At 41.4% G+C, this 24,084-nt stretch overlaps 1 protein-coding gene across 1 annotated transcript in view; it reads left to right on the forward strand.

Annotated features, from left to right (window-relative positions):
• Nucleotides 1-23,154, forward strand: part of CCDC81 (coiled-coil domain containing 81) — a 35,554-nt gene extending 12,400 nt beyond the window's left edge. Inside the window, exons 7-15 of the mRNA XM_042456991.1 lie at nucleotides 7,404-7,429; nucleotides 8,476-8,727; nucleotides 11,175-11,321; nucleotides 12,552-12,659; nucleotides 14,394-14,563; nucleotides 17,724-17,802; nucleotides 19,419-19,645; nucleotides 20,938-21,063; nucleotides 22,145-23,154. Coding sequence (XP_042312925.1) covers nucleotides 7,404-7,429; nucleotides 8,476-8,727; nucleotides 11,175-11,321; nucleotides 12,552-12,659; nucleotides 14,394-14,563; nucleotides 17,724-17,802; nucleotides 19,419-19,645; nucleotides 20,938-21,063; nucleotides 22,145-22,286 — 1,277 coding nt within the window. The 3' untranslated portion in view covers nucleotides 22,287-23,154. The remainder of the gene's footprint in view (nucleotides 1-7,403; nucleotides 7,430-8,475; nucleotides 8,728-11,174; nucleotides 11,322-12,551; nucleotides 12,660-14,393; nucleotides 14,564-17,723; nucleotides 17,803-19,418; nucleotides 19,646-20,937; nucleotides 21,064-22,144) is intronic.
• The last annotated feature ends 930 nt before the right edge of the window (nucleotides 23,155-24,084 follow it).

Raw genomic sequence — 24,084 nt, forward strand, 5'->3', positions numbered from 1 at the left:
GACATTTTTTTGCAGGTAAATTGCATAATGTAAATTTGCTTTACTGCATTTTTTTAACCCATGGATGGTATGAATTGTATGCATGTAGCACAAAAATGTGACATTTAGTACACGATCTGAGTTTGCCTGGTATCTAAGATGCTTGGGGGGGCCAGAGAAGTGTTTTGGCTTCCAATTTTTCCACCCAGAGCCAACCCCAAATTTTGGAATAGTGCAATAACATAACAAGATATCTTGGAGATGGGACCAGAAGGCAAACTATGACTTCATTTATGTTTTGTATACAAACCGTATGCAAAAATGAAATATAATAATCATCATCATCATCATCATCTAGCATCAGCATCACATCCCTGTCACACTGACTGCATTTGCTGTTTTACGAGTGGTGAGGCAACCTCTTCTCGTGTTTTTTTCCAGAAAATCTGGCAACCATTCACCATCACTCCACCGCGGCGTCAATCCTCCTCTCAGCCAAGCAATTAACTCAACCCACCAAGATTACAGGAGTCAGTCTGAACTGAAGACCCGGGAGAAGACGCTCTTAGAGCCCAAAGCACTCACCGAGTCATAGCCCTGTCAGGAAAGAACTTGTGAGAGGAACTGTGAAGTTCAAAGTCCCGCAGTAGCCAGCGAAGACCTGAAAGCATAGGTGAGAAAAACCTTAACCAAAGAAACGACGAGCACACGCCCCGGCAGAGTGAGAAGCTGACCACAGACAATCAGCAAGATTTTTTGTAAGGCTGGGGGTTTTTTATAAAGATAGGAAGAACATGCCATGCTGAGTCCAGCTCATTGGTCACATCGTAAACTCAGCATTGCTACTCTGAGTGGCTGCCAGATCGCTAATGTCCCAGAGGTAACTTTGTTTACCTACTGCATTGTAGAACAAGCAAATCTAATTTGCTAGAGATGCAATGGTGACCTTTAGCCATGTGGTTTTGCTGGCCGCTGGCCTTAAATGTCAACGGCTCCTGTGGCTAACTTAAAAGGATAAAATCAGATCTGCAACCAAGGAAATTACTATCACAGGGGCTTTAAACCAACACAAGCAGAGGGAGGAAAAAAGTGCCTTTTGGTGATCATGTAGATGGCATGCTGCTGCCCCTCCAAGACCCATAGCTACTTGCTGTGCCTCCAAGTGTGGTTTAGGCATCCCTTTGAATGTGATAGGGGAACCCATCATGGAACCGTCCCCAATGCGCTAGGCCTCAGGTGCAAAACATCACTGCTGGGGGAAGTTTCAATCAAGTATGTGACCAGTCCAAAGAGCCTCCCCCTCCTCTCCCCCCATCTCTCCTCCCCTGCGATTCCCAAGCAGGGCATGATTCCCTTGATTTTTAAATTAAAATAGTTTAAATAATTGCTGTTTACCAGAAGGCTCTGGAACGTGTGAAAAAGTTAAAGTAAAAAAACAAATACCCAAAAGGCAGAATTACTCAACACCGTCGTTGCTTCTGTCTGGCTCCAGAAAAGGCAAAGGGTGCTCAAGCCTAGAGGATATGGAGCAGAGGACAGAATAGGGGAATTTCACAGCACAGAATAAGAGATAGGAAAGAGGAACACCTTGTAATTTAAATGAGATTTAAAGTCTGCCGGGAACCAGAATGAACTCCATCCAGAGGTAGATAAAGAAACGGGCCAAATGGTAAAATATCGAGAAGCCATTGGCAAGCCCTATTTGAAAACTCCTGGAAACCAGGAGAGAGCCCAGCAGACTGGCGGAGGGCAAAACGTTAGTCCGCCATCATTCAAAGGGGAAAAAGAGGGATCCCAACAAGTTAATCAGTCCAGTTAGTACTGACAATCAGGTACTGAGGAAAGATTCGCGGAGCAGATACATTAAACAAGAGAGTCTGTGACACTCTAGAGGCAATGCCATAATCACAAAAGTCAACATGGGTTTTCAAGGAAAGAAACAAGTCAGGCCAGACAAAACCGAATCTCTTTCTTTGATAAAATGACCAGCGTTGGGAGATGAAGGGAAATGCGGTGGATAGAGTATATCTTGAATTTCAAACTAAGGGCCTGTGACAAGGTTTTCCCATGACAGTGACTTGCGGGACCAAGCTTGTGTAAAGTGTGGGGCGAGACAAAGGAAACTGTTAGATGGATCTGTAAGGTGGTTGAACGGCGGCCGAACCCAGAAGGTGCTCAACAATGGCTCCTTTGCACATCCTGGAAAGAAGGACCAGTGGGGTCCCACAGGGCTCTGGCCCGCCTGGGCCCAGTGCGTATTCGAACATCGTAGCAATCACCTGGATGACAGAACTTGGGAGCATACTATGCAAAATGTGCAGGATGACAAACCAGGGATGGTGAGGGTGATGGGGAAATAGCTAATACCCCAGGGAGACAGGATCAATGATTCAAAATGACCTGAAGCAGACTAGGCGGGAAAGGCTGGGGGCCAAAGCTAACAAAAACAAAATGAAATTCAACACAGAGAAATGGTAAGGTATTGGCACTGTAGGGCAGAAAAATAAAATGGCAACGCAGATAGGAGGAGGTGACACCTGGCGAATGAAACTAACGTGGAAGAGGGATCTAGGAGGCGCAATAGAACCACAAGTTGAACATGAGTGAACAGTGTGATGCGGCAGATAAAAGGGCAACATGCATTTAGGCTGCATCAATAAACAGTATATGTGTCCTAGATCAAGAGAAATAATAGTGCCAACTGTATTCATTGTTCTGGCCTCTGGTCAAGGCCCCACCTGGAATATTGTGTGTCCAGTTCTGGGCACACCACAATTCAAAAAAAGGACAGGGAGAAACGGGAAGCGTGTCCAAAGGAGGGGCGACCTAAAATGGTGAAGGGTCTGGAAAACACATGCCCTATGGAGGAACGACTTAGGGGAGCATTGGGGATGTGGTTAGCCTGGAGAAAAGAAGAGTTCAAGAGGTGAGATGATTAGCCCTGTTTAAAAATAGTGTGAAAAGGATGCATATGGAAGAAGGGAGCAAGCTTGGTTGTTCGCTGCTCCAGCAGAACAGGACCCGGAACAATGGATGCAAGCTCCAGGAAAAGAGATTCCCCACCCTGAACCATTAGGAGGAAACGTCCCTGACAGGAAGGGCTGTCGACAATGGAAATGGCACTCCCTCGGAGGGTAGAGAGTCCTCCATTCCGCTCCTTGGAGGTCTTTTAAACAGAGGCTGGATGGCCTCTGTCAGGGATGCTTTGAGGTTTGGGATTTCCTGCAGGCAAAGGGGGTTGGACTGGGATGGCCACTAGGGGCTCTTCCCAACTCTAAACGATTGGCTATGATGCGAATGATTCATGCGGGGCAAGGCACAGGGCAGGAAGGTAGGTTTAAGGGGGAGTCAGAAGAGAGCAGGAGCAGCCCAATTTGTGATTGTGAAGATGTGCAGTAGGCGCCGTGGAAACCAATAAATGTTCCATTTTTTAAACTGAGTGTGATTGATCAAGAAGGCTACTCATGTGGGAAATGTCCAAAATCTCTGAGAAGTGTTTTTTCATGATAACAATATCTCATAACATGCAACTTCCGATCTTACCTCTCCCCTCCAATTCCTCACAACTTACGCTGCCTGAAGTCAGCACTTAAGGCAGGCGGGGAAGTAATGCATTATTGGCATTAAGCTGTAAAATATTACCTTTGGTGCAATAGAAGAATACAAAGTTTTGTCTTTTAAAAACCATGATAACAGTGGCTGTCGTGTCATCATTATAAATGACAAAACTCATGACCCAGCAACTTTAGGGGTGAGATAAACCTACTCATAACTCTTAAAATTTTATTGGTAATGGAAAGGTTTTTGTCTGTTTATAAGTGTGTGAAGGGAGTGTAAAATCAAAGACATGCGAGTGTAGTCTGCAAAATCAGTTTGCAAAGGGATCTTAGCACATGTGAGACTAATGAATGAAGGTTGGCAGTATGAGTCTACTTCCTCAGATGCATTGGGGAAGTAAGGGTTCAATTCTATGAAGTTCAGCTACAACTTCTTTTCTTCGTTAGTCCCCTCTTTGCACACACTCTCTCTCTGTTGTTAAAACATAGTTGAACTATAATTGCGTAGTAATTAGTAATATAATGAGCTCCATATAATAACAAGTATGGCTAACAAGCTATTCTTTTTAAAAAAGAATCAAGAAAAAGAAATTTATTTTTTTTAATATAAACACCAAGGTCTGGTTCAGGATAGCTTGCCTCTGCTTGCTTGCAGCCCATTCCCCTTTAGTCATCACATTTGACATTACCTGTCTTACATCTTCTCTGTGTTTACTTACGAATAGGAGAAATTTTAATGAAAGGGCCTTTTCCTTAAAAGTGTAACGTCGGAGGTGGACTGGCACAGTCAGATGACTGCAAAATAACTGGCCCACTTTCACCACTATGGGGAAAGGTTTGGAAACCATACATTGCATGTTTGCCATATGGGAGCTGGGTAATGTTTAGCCTGAGGAAGAGAAGGTTTAAGGGCGGATATGATCATAGGCACCATTGTTTAAATATTGAAGGGATGTCATATTGAAAATAGCAAGCTTGTTTTCTGGCTGCTCTAGAGATATATCAATGGATTCAAATTACAGGAAAAAAATTCCACCTAAACATTAGGAAAACTTTCAGATGGTAAGAGCTGTTTAACAGTGGAACCTGCTGGGCTTGGAGTGTGATGGAGTCTCCTTCTTTCAGAGTTTTGTAAACAGAGGCTGGATGGCCATCTGTTTGGAGTGCTTCGGTTATGCTTTTCTGCCTGAGAAGGCAAATTGGACTGGATGGAGCCCGTGGGCTATTTAGATTTTGGGCTCCCAGAACGTAGACCATTTTTGGGTTGCCCTCCTCGTGGACACATTTCAGTTTGGCAACATCCTTCTTGACATTGTGATGTCCAGTCCAACGGACACAGGATTCCAGTGAGGTCTGACCACCGGTTTGAGAGTTTTAAAGACAGCCTGTGGAGGCCATATTCTCACCCAGAGCTCATTTTGCTGCTCCTTACTGGCTAGGTGACTTGTTCTACTTTAGTTTTTACTTGGTGTTGCTAGTCCTCTCCCCGTTACACTCTTTGTGCTGGCTAATTGTGACAGCTGAGAAACCGTCTTTCGCAGTGGGAGATTCTACCTTCCCCACCCTCCTCAGACAAGCAGCAGATGGGTTTTGATGAGGGTCAGTGTCCACTCTGCTGGATAGCTTTGAATGTTTTAGGGCTTGTCTGAGGTGTGGGAAAGCCAGAAGATTGTTTTTTCAGAGCCTGCTGAGAAGCCTGAAAAGAGAACTGACTCAAGGTGGAATTAAACAGGCAGGAGTACCTTGGGTGTTTCATTAGAAGCTTCCTTGGATAGAGAGGAGAACTGTCGCGTTTTGATGAAGGGTGCAAAATGATGTGGGGTGGAATGCTGAAAAAAAGGAAAAGTAGAGATCGAGATTCTATTATTTAGCAGCATTCAGAAAGCGTGTAAGACAGGTGGAATTACACTGACTGAATACTCATTCTATTATTTGACAATTCGTTAAATGTTCTTGATGCAGTGAGCAGCTCCTGGAACGACATGAACAGGGCTTCATTTCTTTTGCATGAGAGAACCCTGGAACTCCATAGATGACTGCCTGCAGTGGCCTGCTGAGTTCCATATCAGTGGAGCCACTCTAGATTTTAGACTGAATTTTAAAAGAGATAGGCAAGGTGTTGAGCCTACCCCCCAAATAGATCACACATTGGATAGCTTCTTTAATTTTCAAACTAAAGTGCAAATGCCATGTGCAGGATATGCCAGGGGCACAAGTTGAAAATGAGTCAAACAGTGTGATGCGGCAGCTAAAAAGGGCAATGCCATTTTAGGCTGCATCAATAAAAGTAGCTCATAACAGGTGGATAGACTCAAATCAAGAAAGTCACAGTCCAGAGTTTGCAAGACTTGAACAGGGCTGTTGATAGCAGGGTGGCTTGGAGGACTCTCATTCACAGGGTTGCTGTAAGTCAATGATGACCTACCAGCAATTAACAACAAATATACAAGCAGGAGAGCAGTGAAGCCATTGCTGGGAGGGGGCAGAAGGATGCTGTAGAGAGAACTGGGAGAACTGGATACCGTGTCCTCTGGCCTGTGGCTCCAAAGCTAGCCTATTCACTTTAGGTATGGATACTGTCCAATCACGAGTGGAAGTGGCCTGCTCTGTTTAGAAGGATGCTGTCCTACATTCAGTATTGAGAAAAGATTCAACTACCTAAGTCAGCTTTTGTTACGTGGGGGTGAGCACCATCTTTTTAATCTTTAATTTAAAGACTTCTTATATCTAATGGGGAATAGCTTATTTCCAAGAGACAGTTTGTTGGAAAGTTTTTGAAAAAAACCTTGGATATTGAATTGTGGAGTTGATACTTAGCTGGTGTAAGTACTGCATTACTACTGATGAAGGTACTGTATGTTGAAACAGCTTCAAAAAACTCCAGAGGATGTTGGCTTCCCACTACCATTGCTATTCATTTACTTTCCAGTTCATTGCTATCCGTTTACTTTCAACAGTTTCTACAAACAGTATGTTGTGTTGCTGCAGCCACCAATATGTGGACCATTATCTAGGATTTGTGGAAGTAAAGCTTGAAATCAGAGTTGTGAAGGTCAGAAAGAACACAATTCTACTTTTTGTGGAACCATTTGCCATTCTCTGCTGGTGGAAACCCTTTTGCTTCAGCAGAGGTTGTTAGCATCTGAGGAAGTATATAGACATAATTTGGGATACATAACTCTCTAAGCACTTGGATTGTGTATTTAATGTTTTATAGAATTACTGCAGTGTGGTCACTGTATATAAACAATTCATTATTGTTTACACGTTAGAGGGGTAGTTTCATTCCCTTATACATTTATTCTCTAGATAAATCGCAGTTCAGTGCGTTGCCAATTTCTCCCTGCTGTTTTTTCAGTCTTGTTTGTGAGTAACAAGGGATTCTGCTGACTCTGTGTTTGGTTCCATACTGTGAAGTGCCTTAGTTCAGCCAACTAAGAGCTCTCGCCTCTTTCCTTGCAGCCCACAGTTCAGAACTGGGAACAACCTCCACACTGTTTCTCTGGCTTGAGTCTTTATTCTGAGGGGAGTTGCATTCCAAAAGCATTGGAAGAGAGATCCCCAGCCATTAGGAGGACATTCGCGTCTGTTGCTGGAGTTGTCCCCCTTGCTTGGTGGCCTACAGTTAACCCGAATGAGTGGTGGTTTTCTGGATGTACCATATATACTTGTCTATAAGTTGACCTCATACATAAGTTGAGGGCAAGTTTTGGGGCCAAAATTATGGATTTTGCTATGACCCATGGATAAGTTGAGGGTAAAACTTAGGGGCATATAGCAAAGGATCTAAAGGATGCAGCAAAGTAAAACAATGTTAAAGAACTTACAAAATTCCCACAGACATAACTCTTTGTGTTTACTCTTAAGGCTGGATGGATGAGAGAATAGCGGGGGTAAGTGCTTCCAGGGCAGATAATACTCTTGCTTTTCATCAGGAGATGGTTCCTTCTTTTAAATAAGAGGTAAGATGCAGTACTTACATTAACCCATGGATAAGTCGACTCAGGTTTTTTGGGTCAATTTTTGACCTACATTTCTAAACTTATACATGAGTATATACAGTATTTCCAGAATCCATAACAATCTAATCCAAATAGGTAACTCACAGAATTAATCACACTGTGCATACAACTCTTCCTCTTTATTGTTTGTTGTTGCTAACCACCTTCAATTCTACTTTGACTTGTGGCAGCCCTGTGAATGAGACATCTTAAAGACCCCTATTCTCAACCGCTCTGTTCAAATTCTGCAGGTTCAAGCCTATGATCCTGATTGAGCCTAACCATCTGGCATAGGGTTCTCCTCTCTTTATACTACCTTCTACCTTTCCTAGAATTATTTTCTCTTCTAATGAGTCCTGCTTTCTCATGATGTGGCCAGAACACAACAGCCTCAGTTTCATCATCTTGGTTTCCAGGGAGAGTTCAGGCTTGATTTGTTCAAGGACCCATTTGTCTTTTTGGCTTTCCATGGTATTCTCCGCACTCTTCCCCAGCACCACATCTCAGATGACTTGTTTTACTTTTTGTCTGCTTTCTTCACTGTCCAGCTCTCACATTCATGCATGGTGATAGGAAATACTATCACTTGGATGATCACAACTTTAGTGTTCAGTTTTATATCTTTGCACTTTAGGATCTTGTCTAAGTTTTTCATAGCTGCCCTTCCCAGTCCTTGTCTTCTTCTGATTTCTTGACTCTGGTCTCCATTCTGATCAATGTTTGATCCAAGTTGTGGAAAATCATTGACTGTTTTGATTTCCTCATAATTTAGGATGAATTTAGTCTGTGGTGCACTGGTATAGCCTCTCCCTCTGTCCAGATTCTGAAGGGCCAATGACTTGACCAGTACTGCACCAATAGTGTAGTTTTCCTGTTTTGGGGGCAAGACCAAATGGACTGACTGCAACCTTTCTGGGCTGATAATTCTGCTTTTCTAGTTGTTCATCACAGTGACTGAAGTGGAGCCTGACCAGCTGTTGCGTGCATGCATGTTGCTATTTATATCACCATGTGGCTATCCTGAGAAACCACACACCCCTACTGACAAACTGCATTTTGTGTTCTCTAGGCAACCAACACCTGTTCCAGAATTCCTAAAGACAGAACAAGAAACCAGTGCTGCTCCTGTCCCTGTCCCCAGACCTCGGACTCCATCTCCCATTTGTCAAGATCATGGTAGGGCAGGACAGGTATAATATGTAGCTATTCCTTATCATTTTTGACTATATCTCTGTGTGTGTCAGAGGGATATTTGGTGCCAGGCAGCGGTTAGCAGATGGTCGTCCACAGGCCCCATTTGACCTGCAGGTGACTGCCATTTAGGCCACCATTTACAAAAAACTTCTTGCCAAAGGGAAAGTGACTTTGAGCTCCAGTAAATCTCTTTGTCAGAAAAAAAGAAACATTTGGAAAGACCTTGTTTTGTGGCACATGTTTCCTACAGTCCCTGGTCTGCTTTGTAAATTTTGTTTGAATCCTGGAGTATTTGGGGGTCACCCTAAAAATGTGTGCTGGTATGGGACCACTTGGAAGTACTAAGGCAACATAGCTAGTAGTGGAGATCGTAAGAGTTGGAGTCCAATTGTGTATTCCTTTACCTGGCAGGATTCTATAGAATCCTGGGATTTGCAAAGACCAGTAACATCCAAAATCCAACTAATAGTGATACCTTTATTGGGCCAACCAAAATGCACAATATACATGTTGCAAGTTTTGAAAATCCACTGTCCTTCATCAGGAAAGGTGATGAAAACCATACAGAAGAAAAAACTGAAGATGCATTTTGCTGGCTTTGTTCAGTTCAGATGGTATGGAAGGGTATCTCTTGCAGGCTGGCACCTCTTCCTTCTGGTCCTATGGCTACTGGGAGATTCTCAAAGTCCAGGGAATTTAACTTCCATTTGCAACACAAAAAGATACTGCCTTTGCAATCCAGTATGTCTCCATCCTTTGTGAAGCCACCAGCCCCCTTTGTTAGGCAGAGAACACCGAACTATCCTAGATGTTATTGAACTTTGCTATATGGTCAGCACAACTGCCCCTCGATATGTTTTCTGGGATTTTCAGTTTAAGAAGAAGTACTAGAGTTTTCAGCCAGAGACTTCTAGAGCCTCACCAAATTGCAAAGTCCAATGCCGTAGGATATTGCCATGGTAGTTAAAAGTTGAATATATTGCTTGAATTGTGTCATATTAAAGGCCTATGGAGTGCACACACATTCTGTCACTGGTAACAGGGGACATACTGTCTTCTTTTCATAGCTGAGGCATCAGTTTTCAAGAAACCTTTTCCCTGGAGAGGAATCCAAAAAGCAATAAATTGCATAGTTTGTAATATCCTCCATTTCTCCCATGACACAGAGATACAGCTTTCTCCCAGAGACTGACGCTGAAGGCACCTAACAATCATGTAATGGAAGAGAAGAAATGCAATTAGATATAAAGCAGAATGATTTCGTAGGCAAATGTTGGAGAGGCTGTAATAATTTTGGCACAAATGAGTACCTGTGGGTTTGTTGCCCTGAAATAATTCCATTTTGGCTGGAGACTCAACATAACTGACTTAACAAAAGAATTAGTTAAAAGATATGCTTTCAAGGTACTTTACTGCTTTTATTAATTTATAATAAAGAAAATGAGAATGTCTTATGTAAAGACCTTGTATCTACCTTGCTGTATACAAGGTTTATCCATTCACCACTGGTTACAGAATTTCGACTCTAGGATTGTTAGAGAAATTGATGGTTAAACTTTGCCTTGCCACATTTATAAAATATATGTCACATGCAAATTCTAGACATGACGCACCATTGAGCCATATATTTTGGATGCTGTTAGGGTGAGCAGTCTTTGGATATTGATTGTGGTCTGTCGCTATTGTTTTTTATAGTAGTTGTTTCACTTTACTTTAAGAACTGTGTATGAAAATACACACAAACTTTGTGTGTGTTTTTAATGTTAAAATTCATCAATACACAATGGTAAGTAATAAAACAATATAACATGGCAACTCTGTGCCACCCTCTTTAGTCTCTGATAGGAGAAAAAATGCTAGCAAACACACACACACACACACACAAATGCAAATTACAAATTACCAAAATTTACAAATGAGCTCAGTCATAATCCATGTGCCCAAATCCAGTCATATTCTCAACAAGCACACACTGTTAAAACAAACTGGTGTGAAAATGGGGTGAAACAAAATTAATGTTAGAAGAATGAAAAACTGTTGTACTGTAATTTAAAATGGATAGGTTTGCTCATCCTTATTGCCAAATAGGTCCAGTCTGTTTGTCTTTGGGCCAAAACACACTGCAGAAATAATCCAGTCTGACACCATTTTAACTGCCCTGGCTCAGTGCTAGAAAATTTTGAGATTTGTAGTTTCTTGTGGAATCATTGCTCTCTGACAGAGAAGACTAAATGTCTCACAAAACTATCATTCCCAGAATTCCTTAGCACTGAACCCAGGAAGTTAAAGTGGTGTCAAACTGGATTATTTCTGCATTGTGTTTTGGCCCTTCATCATAATAGATGGGCAGCTTTTGAGGTTTTGAGAACTCTTTAAGAGCAATGAAGAAGCAAAGTCTTCTGCTAAATGATAATCTTGTGCCTTACTCTCCATGCATTTCCAGGAAATGTGTTACTTGTGCCTGCAGCGTGCTCAAAGGAGCATTCCTCTTCAGCTGAGCGAAGAACGGAGGAAGAAGGAAAAGGAAGAAGACCGGATCCTGGCACAATATCAGGCCATAAAAGATCAGGAAGCCCTTCAGAAACAGCTGGTATTGACATAGAAACAACAGCAAGAACAACCAGACTTCTTCTTTTTAACCCACATACATCAGTGTCATTTTAAAAAAAAAAATAGATGGGACAAACCGTGGGGTATTATCTACCTCAGTATGACTTGGGAAAAGGTGGGATATAAATAAAGGGATTGATTGACTGATATGGAATATTCGTGGCAGGGTGATCCCTCTGCTGTGTTCTCCATGGGGGAGATCACCCCATATTAAGAGCTCACCCATATCAAAAACACAGCAGCATCCAGCCTGGTAGGCTAATAATTTTCATAACACTCAAAATCAGTTGTCTGGGACTGATGCGCACCTGAATATTTCATTTCCAAATGAAAGAAGAAGATGCTCAATTCAGATGCTCAGCCAGGTTGCATAAATCAGCCTGCATGGTCCTTAACCCAGGAGCGAGCCACTGTGCTAGTGACGGGGGACACATTTGGCCCCTATGCCTCTGTGTCAGGTCATGCCTCAATTTTGGGAAAACAGTAATGGCATCACATCACTTCCAGTTCCATTTTGCAACTTGAGGGCTTCACAGAAGCTAAACTGCCATGGTTTTGGATAGTTTGGGAAGATTTTTGAGTGATTTGAGTGAAACGGCCTTGAGAAAGACAGGATATAAGTAAATAAAATAATAATAAAATAATAATTTCTGGGCTATTATCCCACAAAATATTTTAAAAGAAGCAAGTGTAGGGGATAGGGGCTTTAGGAACTTCTTGTTGGCCTTGGGGGTTTGCAGAAATGGAATTGGGGATTGCACACAGGCTGCTGTTTTCCCACACCACAGAAAGGGCTGCAGTTTAGTGGTAGAGTACCTGTTTTTCATACAAAACCCACCAGTCTTTAACCCCTAGCATTTTCTGCTAAACATGAAAGGACAAGCGATTGGTAAAATCATCACTTGCAGCTTCCAGCCAGAATAAGCAATACTAGGTGGTAAAATGCATAAGACAGTACAAGGCAGATTCTTGTGTCCAAGACCACCTCTGAATGCATTTGGAAGAACAGCTTGTTTGGAACACCTTCCCCATCTTTAAAGATGCAAAGCCAAATACATCAGGGGAAGGGCAAAAGGGGGTGACAGGAAGCTGGTGCACATTGCATTGTATTTCCTTAGAATGTTTCTTATTTGCTGGAGATGTCATGTATACTTTTATTTTTGTTTTTCACTTCCACCTCAAATGCATCTCACAATTTTTTCATCTACAGATGCGAGACATGATGAGCCGAGAACAAAGCCAGAAAATTGCAGCTTTTAACTTAGGGGTTGCTGAAGCCATCAGGAGCCACAAAAATGAAAAATCTCCAGATGCCTATGTAAGACGATTCATCCTTTGCAGTATCCTGGCTGGCTCAGAGCTTGGAAACCCAAAAAGATTTTTTAATCCACCTCATCCCACCCCAGCATAAGCTTTCATGGACCACAGCCCACATCTTCAGATTAATGTATTTATGCATTTGACGTGATGGGTGAAAGATTATGAACGTTTATGAAATTATGAAAAAGCTTAGGAAATAAATTTGCTAATCTTTAAAGATGCCACCAGACTCCTTTCCCCCTCCTTCCCTTCTTTTTATACTAAAAGTGACTACTCCAGCCTTTTTTCCTGAAATTGCTTGGATGTGTTAGTGCTAATATGTTAGTGTTAAATTGCTAAAGGAACTTAATTAATAAGTATTAAAAACATTTACTCATTTACACAAAGCTATTATCAATAACCTCTCAGCCTGCTAGGCACATGTAATGCAACTAATTTGTTAATTGCTTTGTTAATGGATCTTTTAAATCTTAGGTTTTTTTTTTTTTAAAAAAAGAAAGTCATTTAAAATTACCAAAAGGGCCTGTAATGAATTACATTAGTAAGAAATACTAACCATTATTCAGAAGCATCATCACTGCTGTTTAACAATTAAAATAAATTGTTTTTAAATGCTAATTATTTAGGGGATAGGGAAAAGATTAATTAATTAGCTAATGCCTGCCAAATATGATAGTTGCTCAGTACTAGAACCTTTCCTGATTACCAACATTCCTCTAGACAGTCTGGTTTTAATGGAGGTACCTTCAGTCTTTCAGATGTTTTGAACTACATGTCCTTTAATTCCTTACTGCTGAACATAATATTTGGGGTTTCTCCGAGTTGCAAGTCCTAAGGATCTGGAGGGCCCACACCCCATATGAACTACTGATGAGAAAATGTTTTCTAAAGGACTATGCTCCACCTAAAGATAACTGGAGCCTAAACTATATTTAACTTTTATACTTATGGGGCTTCTTCTCATTATTCCCATGTAACTGGGTGCAGCAGAATGCGGCAATTAGATTATTAAACACTATTTTGGAACAAAGCAATCCATATTTGTAGCACAGTGCATTAATCTATTGTGGAAGTTACTTTGCAATGAATAACAGAGGCCAAGGTGTTTCCATCCTACTAGGCTTGTTTTTCCTTCATTCTACATTGAAAATAGTAAGTGTTGCCAGGCTGAAAACTGGAGAGGGCTCCTGTACCTTTAATGGCTTTTGGAGAACAGGTACTTTCAGTAGGTGTTGCTTGTTACATGACAAGCAAGAGCTGTTGAAATTCCCTCTTCTACATAACCAATACAGGAAATGTCTCCAGGTTTTACTCTGATAAACCTAACAGGAATAGGCACAGAGTTTGCAGACATTATTTTTTTTGGAATACAGTTCCCAGAAGTCTATAGCTAGTATGGCCACTAGGCTACATCATGAAGATTGGGAAATTCTGAGAGTTGTAGTATACGAAAGGAACTTTTCCAGGTTCTGGATTGGGATTGTTGCTGCTGTGTGCTTTTGAATCATTTCTGATTTATGGAAAGCCTAAGCGGAACCTATCCCAGGCTTTTTTTGGCCAGAGAAGGTTTCAGGCTGAGAGAGTGTGATTAGCCCAAGGTCACCCACTGGGTTTCCATGGCCAACTGGGGATTCGAACCTTGATCTCAAGAGTCCTAGTCCAACACAGAAACCACTACACCACACTAGCTATCCTCATTCATACACAGATAAGGAACCTCTTTCTTCTACAGAAGTCCTGCATTTTTGAGAAGAGGCCACCTAGTTCCACCCCTCATGAAAAACAAGAGGCGTATGCGCAACAGTTGGAGAAACAACTAAGTGACAAGGCAGCAAGGGAAATGAAAGAGAAGCAGGACCAGGACCTTATTGAACGCCTGGAGCTAATGCAGCTGGCAGAAGAGTAAGTCTTCAGGAAGGAGTTATTTCTCTAAGTATTGTTGCTGTTGCATGCCTTCAAGTCATTTCCACCTTTATGGTGACTCTAAGGCGAACCTTTCATGGGGTTTTCTTGGCAAGTTTCTTCAAAGGAGGTTTCCATTGCCATCCTCTGAGGCTGAGTGCATTTGACTTGTCCAAGATTACTCAGTGGGTTTACTTGGCTGAGTCACGATTCAAACTCTGGTCTCCAGAGTCCTAGTCTAATGCTCAAACCACTAAGCCACACTGTATCCTCTTGGCTTGGCTTGCATCCTCTTAAGTATCCTGCCTATACCTTTCTCAAAATATTTCTTCTGCATGTTTAAGGCAGGGTTGACCAAAGTATCTTCAGGCCTCAAAGTGTGACACCTGAAACTCCCGAAACTTTGTAAAAAACAAACAAACAAAAATGTTTTGTCCATGGCTCAGAAAGGCTGTAGAACACTGGTCTTGCTCCTCAGCCCCCCACATACCATGGAAATTCCTTAGGAGCACCAAAAAAAAAGGAGAGTTCCCCTCCCCAAAATTGGCCAGAATCAAACCCAGAAGTAATGTTGCTCACTGTCTGGATTGGAGAACCTAATTCCCAATAACCAAGACAACAAGGTAGTGTGGTAGAAACTAGAGATTTATTCTGGATATCAAGACAGAAAGTTCCCCATCCCAGGTTCAGTGTTGGAACTGAAAAAGTACCCTATTGAACCATCACAAATACATTCCCATCCTCTAACCCCCTTTCCAACTCTGATCACTCCCCTTTGATGCAGATCAAAGAGACCTTCATGTTTCTCTCCTTCCCCTCCTGTGTTATCATTTCATCTCCCTTCAGGAAGAAGATCATCCCTGTTTCACAGCTCAGATCCATGGCAGGAAGGTTGGGGTCATAAAACTACAACTCCTTTTCACCACTGGCTATTTGCCCCTCCTGTTTGTTCTCCAGGATTGGATTTAACATAACTGATGTCCCCTTCCCAATAGCCAACATACTATTCAGTGTTAAATCACCATATCACCATGCCCTCACATCTTCATCCCCTAATATTATCATATCATCATGCCAACATGACAGAACCATGCATATGGATTCTGACACTCACTTCGTGTTCTCTTTTTGACTATTTTTGGCTCCCCCGCCCCGTCCCAAGGTATTAAGGGCTGGAAAGGTCTCTTTTTTGAGCTGATTTGTTTGGGTTCTAGAGTTTTCAAAGTATTTCAAACAATAAAATACAGTTGGCCCTCTGTTTCCACTGATTCAACCATCCATGGCTTGAAAATATTCCAAAAGTATATAAATTCCAGAACACAAACCTTGATTTTGCCACTTTATATAAGGGGCACCATGTTACTACACCATTGTATAGAATGGGATTTGACCCTCTACTGATTTTATACCCACGGTGGGTCCTGGAACCAAACCCCAGCAGATACCGAGGGCCCACTGGAATAATTGAAATAAAAGAATAAAGAAAAGAAGTAAGGAGATACAACTTACATGGTGCATTTTCAGACATCTATTTATATTGTTGTTACCCAAAAAGCTAGGAGTTCTGGGAGGGCACCCACAATTAATATATTTTGAAGGAATTTTAATAGCTCAAACAAAAATACACCTTGGCTGGGGCAATGTTCAGCCTGGGATCCCTTTGTATATTAATTCCAAACCACACAGAACTCTCAGAGTGCAAAGTACAACTTAATTTTATTGACCAGCAGCAAAGGGGGAAATCACCATTCATGCAATAGCATTCACACACACGTACAAGAACTAATGAAATTAAAGGTAATAGCTTGTAGTAAGATTGAGGGAAGGCAATTTCTTACCCATACTGAAGTAGAGTTCTAATCAGGGGATGATGGGAATGACAGCAGTTCAACAAGGCTGGCTGAAATATGGGGGGTGGTCAGCCTGTGTTGAGGGGTCAGAATGAAATCTGGCAGCATTCCTGCCTGATTTCTGACTGAGACAACATGTGAATGCCAAGGCCAGCTTTTTATACAGTCTTGGAATCCCCAAAACAATGGAATCTCCACCTGGTTGATGGTTTTAACTTCAGAGTTAAGGCATATTTTTGGTTGATGGCAGTGACACTGATTTAATCAAACAGTAATAAGATCAGGATAACCCCACGGAGTTTGGGATAGGATGGGGTGTGGGAATGTACCATTGGTGCTAGCTGAAAGATTGGCTTAATGATTGAGGCTAATGCACACAGCAAAAGGGGGTGGAAAACAGTAGTACTTGCACCCATTAAGTTACCTGGGTCCTTTACACATGTCTCCAGGTCTGTATGACTGTTCATGAGATGTTCACATAAAGATCATCAGAATTACAGATGGAAATTACTTCTGTCCAGGTTGATGCTCTTTGGCTTCTCTGTAACTGCTGTTATAATGCAACAAAACATTTGTACACCCAAATAACACAAGGGTGTAGTAACATAAGTCAATAGGTGGCTTGAAGGCACACACACACATATCTGTAAGAGAACTCTTGGGGACCTTTCACACTACACTAATATAGTGCTATCATTCCAATTTAATTACCAAGATTGCACTCTGTAGAATCCTGGACTTTGTAGTTTGTGAGACACTAGAGCTCTCTGGCAAAGAGTGCAGCATGCTGCTCCCTAAACTGCAAATCCTAATATTTCAGGGATGTGGCCCTGACAGTTAAGTGGAATCATAGCACTAAAATTGTATAGTGTGATTAAGCCCTTTCTGTTGAAAAATAAGATTTTTTTAAAAATGGCAGTGCAGGAGGGCTCTTGCAACTAATTTTCAAAATTAATTACCATTTCCAGGGGCTTTCAATAGATGCAACACATCCTTGCTTTTGTGGCAAGAAAAACTGTTCCAGAGAAACTGTAGGCCTCAAGAGTTGCAAAAAAACAGTCTTGGGAAGCTGTGGATAGTGTGAAGACTATATGTTGCTCATGCCTAATGTAAATAAATAAGCAAGACCTCTTTCTTCTTCTTCTTCTATGTTTCAGACACCCAGCTTTCCTTGACCCAGACTAAGTACCATTTTAAAACATATCAAGATTTGGCAACTTTGTAATAACTGCATCAGTTTACAGTAAGGAGCAAAATTAACTGAAATACAATTGGCTGAATCCTATTTATACGTCTCATTGCTTTTCTAGGCTAGCTGCCCAAAGAGCAAAATTTCTGAAGGACCGGATGGAAGAAAAGCAATGTTATAAGAGAGCGTTGGACACACAGGTAAAAAGGGAGGCTGTGACAGCTAATTAATAGTGCAATCTTGTACAAGAGTATTCTGAAATTGTTTCTGTGGAATCAGCAAGGCTTTAGTCCTAGGTAAGCGCTTATAGGATTGATGGTGAACTGAATTAACTGAAGCTTCATTCAGACCTTCCAATTGGCAAAACTGAAAAATTGGAAGACATGTGGCCAAGTAACATCAGAGTGTGGTCAATATGGCAAAAGTTGTTAATGAGGAAGAACACACAAGCTAGGAGAGGCTGCAGCAGTTTGCTTTTGCCAGAGCCTACTGGAAGGGCAAGATTTTTCCTCTCCTTTCCTTTCCTCCCTGCTGCATTATTTGAGTGCAAACTACTTTTGCACTTTGAAATCAGTTTGGAGCAACAGAAGTGAGCTGAGGATAAAGGAGGAAGGGTAAAAGGAAAGAGAGAGTGGGATATTTTAAAAGCAGCTGAAAAAATGTGATGACAGAGGATTAATCAGGACTGTACTTATGAAATTGGGAGAGTTGGAAGGTATGCTCACTGGCAGACTAATCAGAGGAACTTTAACTATACCTATGGCCCACATCCCCATATTCCCCTCCCAAATGATTTCATTCTTAGAATTTGCATTTGCTAGAAGGTTTGAAATCTGTTTGCATTGGCTTTTCCAGGCAATGAGGGGCTATGTTTGCTCTTCAGTGGGGTTGACTCCTGTTAAGATCTGTCTACTCCATTCAGTTCAGTATACTAGTCTTCTCTGTGTTAACAGCAAATCTTTATTTCAAGAATTTAACAGCTTCACTTCTGTAGACAGAACTACCATGATCCACAACCCCATGCATATAAAATGTTTGTTATTCCCCATATAACTTCATGGTCTTTTCTTTCATTTGCCCATTTTCTAAAATATTCACAAATCGCCTCCTGCTCACCTCCCACCCCTAGTAACTGAAACAGCAGGAAAAAACACTTGCTTCTTCTTCAATATGACATCCTTTCAATTATATCAACATGACTGTCGTGTCACCTCTTTAGCCTTCACTTCCCCAGGCTAAACACACCCAGCTCCAAGCAGCTCCTCATAGGGCATGGTTTCCAGATCTTTCCCCATTTTGGTCACCCTCCTCTACACATGTTACAGCTTGTCCCTCTTAAATTGTGGTGCCCAGAACTGAACACAGTATTCCAGATGAGGTCTGACCAAAGCAGAATAGAGTGATACTGTTACTTCCCTTATCTAGATGCTATATTCCTGTCGATACAGTCTAGCACCGTATTGGCTTTTCTAAGTGCAGCATCACCCTGCTGACTCATGTTCAGCTTGTGGTCTACTATGACTCCTAGATCCCCATCCTATATCTGTGCATTTCATTTTTACTGCCTAAGTGTAGTACCTTATGTTTCACCTTGTTGAAAATTGCAGTGCAACCAGGTAAGAACCAACACCTGCCAAAATTCCCATTTCTACAAAGCCATTAAATGCACAGGAGCCCTCTCCAGTTTTTAGTTAGTAACCCTAACAGATGTATGTGAGTTGTTCATATAACAAACATGCAAAGCAGTCATAAGAGTGAAAGAAGCTTGAGGAAAGCTCCCTTCCTTGATTAAATGTCTTCTTTAATTTGGTCACAGATAAAGATGAAGCCAGCTCCTTTGCCGGAGTATGTACCTGATTCAGCTCAGGTCATCTTTGGGAAGAATGACATGAGTAATGAGATAATGGAGGAGCGAAGGAAACGAGCTCGCGAGTATTACAAATATCAGTTGCAGGCAGCCGCAGACCACAGGCGGGCAGCAATCCTCAGCCAGTTGGTCGATCAGAGAAAAGCAGCAGATATGATTCAGAGAGCGAGGAAACAGTAAGAGCAGAAATGGTTGCACCTGGGAGGTTTGCAAGAGGTTTGGGTTGCACTGGGAGGTTTCATTTGATGCCTGGGCTCTCTTTCAAAAGATGCGGGAACCTTTTTCCACTGAGGAACTGAATTCAATTTCAGAGATGTTGTTAGGAGCCACATTCCAGCTGCCTGCCCATCCATCCATCCATCCATCCATCCATCCATCCATCCATCCAGGTCCTTCTGGACCTGAGAGGAGAGTGGGCAAGGTGGGAAGGTCGCCACCACCATCTTGTACCAGGTGCTCCAGCTTTAGTGACACCATTGGACTGTCATCCTCATTAGTATCTTTCCACAAGCAGGGAAGCCTTTTCTTATTTATTAATTTATTTATATCCCACCTTTTCCCCCAGACTGGATCTCAAACTGACTTATAACGACTAAAAATAGATGGTTTTTAAATCTACTAGATTTAAAAGCTAAAGGTGAACATTAAACAGTACAATCAGAAAAAATTAAAACCAGGTTAAAACATATGCAGTGGGGCCTTGGTATCTGCTGGGTCTGGTTCCAGGATTCCCCATGGATACCAAAATCCGTGGATGTTCAAGTCCCATTCTTGTTGAAACATATATATTTTAAAAATATTTTCAAACCATGGATGCTTGAATTTGTGGATAAAATATCTGTGGGTATGGAAGGCCTACTGTATGATTAAAACACACTCATACATACACACCCACATGCACCAGCACAACAATTAGCAATGTCCAACACATTGTGTAAGATATATCTGCCATTGTATTTTTAAAAATGGCTTTTATTTTATGAAAGCAACTAAACCATTGTTTTTTAAGTTTTGTATACTGTGAATTCTTAATTATGTTTGACTGTTGCAAGTCACCTTGAGTCCCACTTTTTAACTGCTGTTTGATGTGCTCCATTGTTTTTCTTTATATGCTGTCATGAAAGTTCTGGAAATTCTAAGGCAAAAAAATATATACAAGTGATATTCATTTAAAATGAATATGAAAAATAAACTGATTTCCACAGCATCTGAACTGTTTGCACTGGGTCTGCAGGTTTCAGTTTGGGTTGCACTGACCCATTTATCCAGAGTAGTCCAATTTCTAAATGGTGCTGTGCTAGCACAGAAGTCTCTAGAGGATAACTTTATCCACCCCAATACATGAAAAATTTCTGTAGTGAGGTGTCTAAGGAGAGATGAAAAGATAGAGTGGATGAAGTTTTTGATCCCTTAGGACCACAGGCTGAAAATAGCCAATATCTGAATGAGTTTCCCCTTGATTTCCTAGGTGGATGGCTGAAAAAGGAGCACGGATTGAGAAGATCTTCCAGATGAATGTAGCTTTGCAAGAAAACTGGCGGAAGAGTGCGGAAATGAAAAGACAGAGGGATTATGAAGAGAAGCTCTTTCAGCAGTATAAATCTCCTAAGGGAGCCAGTTCCCATTCTTAGAGACAGCCCTATTGCTAGGAGGAACAAGGCTTACAGTGGCATTGAACATTACCACATGAGCCCCATTCTCGCAGCAATCGCACCATTAAAAAAAATATGGAAACATATGCCAGTTTCTCCAGGGCTTCCCGTGGACATGCTTGGCCCTTGCTGCCATGGCTCCTTTCTACTCATGAGTAGAACATTGCTGTGGCAATGGGGTGGGGAGTGCTCAGCTTCTCCTTCTCTGCTGTGTTTGGCAGGCTCTCTGCAGCTACCTGGGAAGACAATAGGGGCATGTGGGTCAGTAGAAGGGTAAGCTGGCTGGCTATTGAGGCAATTTTGGTGGCCCTCCTCTGGACACACTCCAGCTTGCCAACATCCTTTTTGAATTGTGGTGCCCAGAACAGGACACAGTATTCCAGGTGAAGCCTGACCAAAGCAGAATAGAGTGGCACTATTACTTTCCTTGATCTAGATGCTTGATCTTGATGCAGCCTAGAATTGCATTGACCTTTTTAGCTGCCACATCATGCTATTAATTCATGTTCAACTTGTTTGTATGGATGTTCTTTTTTCTTTTCACATTCACCTTGAATTTATTGTGCAGTCACATTTGCTTTTTCAGATATTTCCCATTTTCCTCTTTCATGGAAAAGCTTCTTGGAGATTTCTGGAATTTGTTATAGAAATCAACATCCACCACCTTGTCTTGGATTGGTGGCCTGTAGTAAACTCTTGCCACATTTATTTAAATGCTCTCCACTAGTTCAGTTTAATCTGGTTTTCTGGGGAAGATGCCTCTCACATGCCCATTTTATGAAGATAAGTGCTCCATATCTGGCACTGATCACTAGTCAAAATGCCCAGGTATGTCAGTTGGATTTGATTAGGACTGGGACTCCTCTGATGTCAGGGAGTAATCTTGCTCATTCTTAGTTTGCAAACATGGGTAGTTGAATTGCTTATCTTTTTTGAGGACAGATTTTGAGGATAGGAAAGTGATTCACTTTTCTCCTCAAAAGTCCATTACACTTTTACTAAACTCATATTTCTTTTCACTAGTGCCGGTGACAAACTCCTGCTACTGGACCAGTGTGAGAAGTATCGCCGTTGCTACCAATGCAAGAGGGGCATAAACGGCTGTGGGGAACCCAGTGCATGGACAGATACGAAATACGTCCCTGGATCCCGGCTGGTTGTTTGAAACAGCTTGATCTGCCAGTTTCTTTCTTCACTTCCTTTCATCCTATAAAAGACATTGTTGATATTTTTCTAAAAATAGAGGTCTATTCACATTGCTGTGCTTATAATTCAGTCCTTGCAATTTCTGACTGAAGAATGGCATCCACTAGGTATATTTTTGTGTAGAATTATGTTAAGTTGAAAAAAAATTGCAAGTAGTCTAATAACAGATATCTTGCTTTGACACCTAGTAGATTTGTGTGACTTGGTATTTTGGGGAAGAGACATACAGGTGGATGGGAAATGGGTATCATATAGCAGCCTTGTGAGATTGGCTTTGGTTTTTTTAAAAAACGTTAATGGTAACCGTGTCACTACTGCGACTAAGTAGTAATCGTGAATGCACAACAACACTTTCCTAACCTACTTTACTGGGCATTAATGTGTGGGGAGAAGGTGGTCCATTCTGCCACAATTGGATCACGGGTGAATGATGTTTCCATCACTTGGAAGTTAAGTATACTTAAATAAATAGCTGATGTAGAATGCCAAGCAATTATTTTATTTTGAATAACAAGAAGTAAAAGAATAGCCTAAAAAACCCCAAAACAGAATGGCAACAATTTCTAATTGCTCCTCTGTGAACAAATAGAGAAGGCTATTTTAAACTTCTTTCAAGAACTGAATGAAGTTTTCTATTCTGGGAAACAAATCTGAGCAAAATGCTAATTTCCTATCTTAACTGTTGGGCAATTTCCCTCCTGATTGACTTTGGTGTGTTTGAGGTGTATCTGGAATCAGTTTTCTTGACAATTAAATTATTCCCTGCACAGAGCAATTTATGCGGTTGTAAGGAATTTTTATGAGAATTTGCTGAAAACTGGACTGGATCTGTCCAATATATTGCCAGAAAAGAGAAGAGCTGAAGAGCAGAGAAATTGCACTTCTGTGTGTGAGAGTGGGAAAAACATTTTTAAAGCACATTAAAAATTCCTAAATGCAATCTAAAAACAACCCTACAATCCAGTTTTGAAAGAGTTCAGGGAGCAATTTCAAACACTGAATGGCCTGCAGAACAGCACAGATTGGGATGTCCTTGCAAGCTTAAAAGAGATGGAGCCATCTTAACTTCCTTGGGTAGGGAGTTCCACACTTGAGCTGCTGCTACAGAGAAAGCCCTCTTATGTGTATCCACCAGTTCACAATGTGTTGGGACACACAACATTTGTAGAAGTAAACTTGGTGGTCAGTTTCCCACAAAATGGAGGAGTGATGCCACTTGGAATACAAGGGAATTGTGTGCAAAGAGATCTTGTAGCACCTTTGAGCCTAACTAAAAGAATGAGGTTGGTAGCATGAGCTGTCGTAGACTTGGAACTTATTTCCTCAGAGGCAAGTTTTTCTTTCTGTTACTATCAATGGTGCTACAAGATCCCTTTGCATACTTTGCATACTTATTTTCCAGATTAACACTGCTATATAGTTTGCTCGCATCTGTAGGACAGAAGGTAGAGGAAATTGGTAGGATGTTTGTCTGGAACTTTCTTTGTTGCTTTAAAAATTCTATAGAATCGTTTGGCTTAGCAAGAGTCTGGGATAGGCATGGGATAAGGACCTTGTTGTAATCCAGTAGTACATTGTGCTGAAAGGATTCAGTAGACATAGTAGGCCTTATCTTTTCAGAAAGTCCTTCTGTGCTGGCATAATATCATCATACCTCTGTATCAGGATGAAAGATATACATTCTTTTAAAAGCCACCTATTTTAAAATTTTGTAGTAGCTTTGAAAGAAGATAACTGAAAGAAAGAAGTTGGTAGCA

The sequence above is a fragment of the Sceloporus undulatus genome, chromosome 3 (assembly GCF_019175285.1).
Source record: "Sceloporus undulatus isolate JIND9_A2432 ecotype Alabama chromosome 3, SceUnd_v1.1, whole genome shotgun sequence".
NCBI classification, from domain to species: Eukaryota; Metazoa; Chordata; class Lepidosauria; order Squamata; family Phrynosomatidae; genus Sceloporus; species Sceloporus undulatus.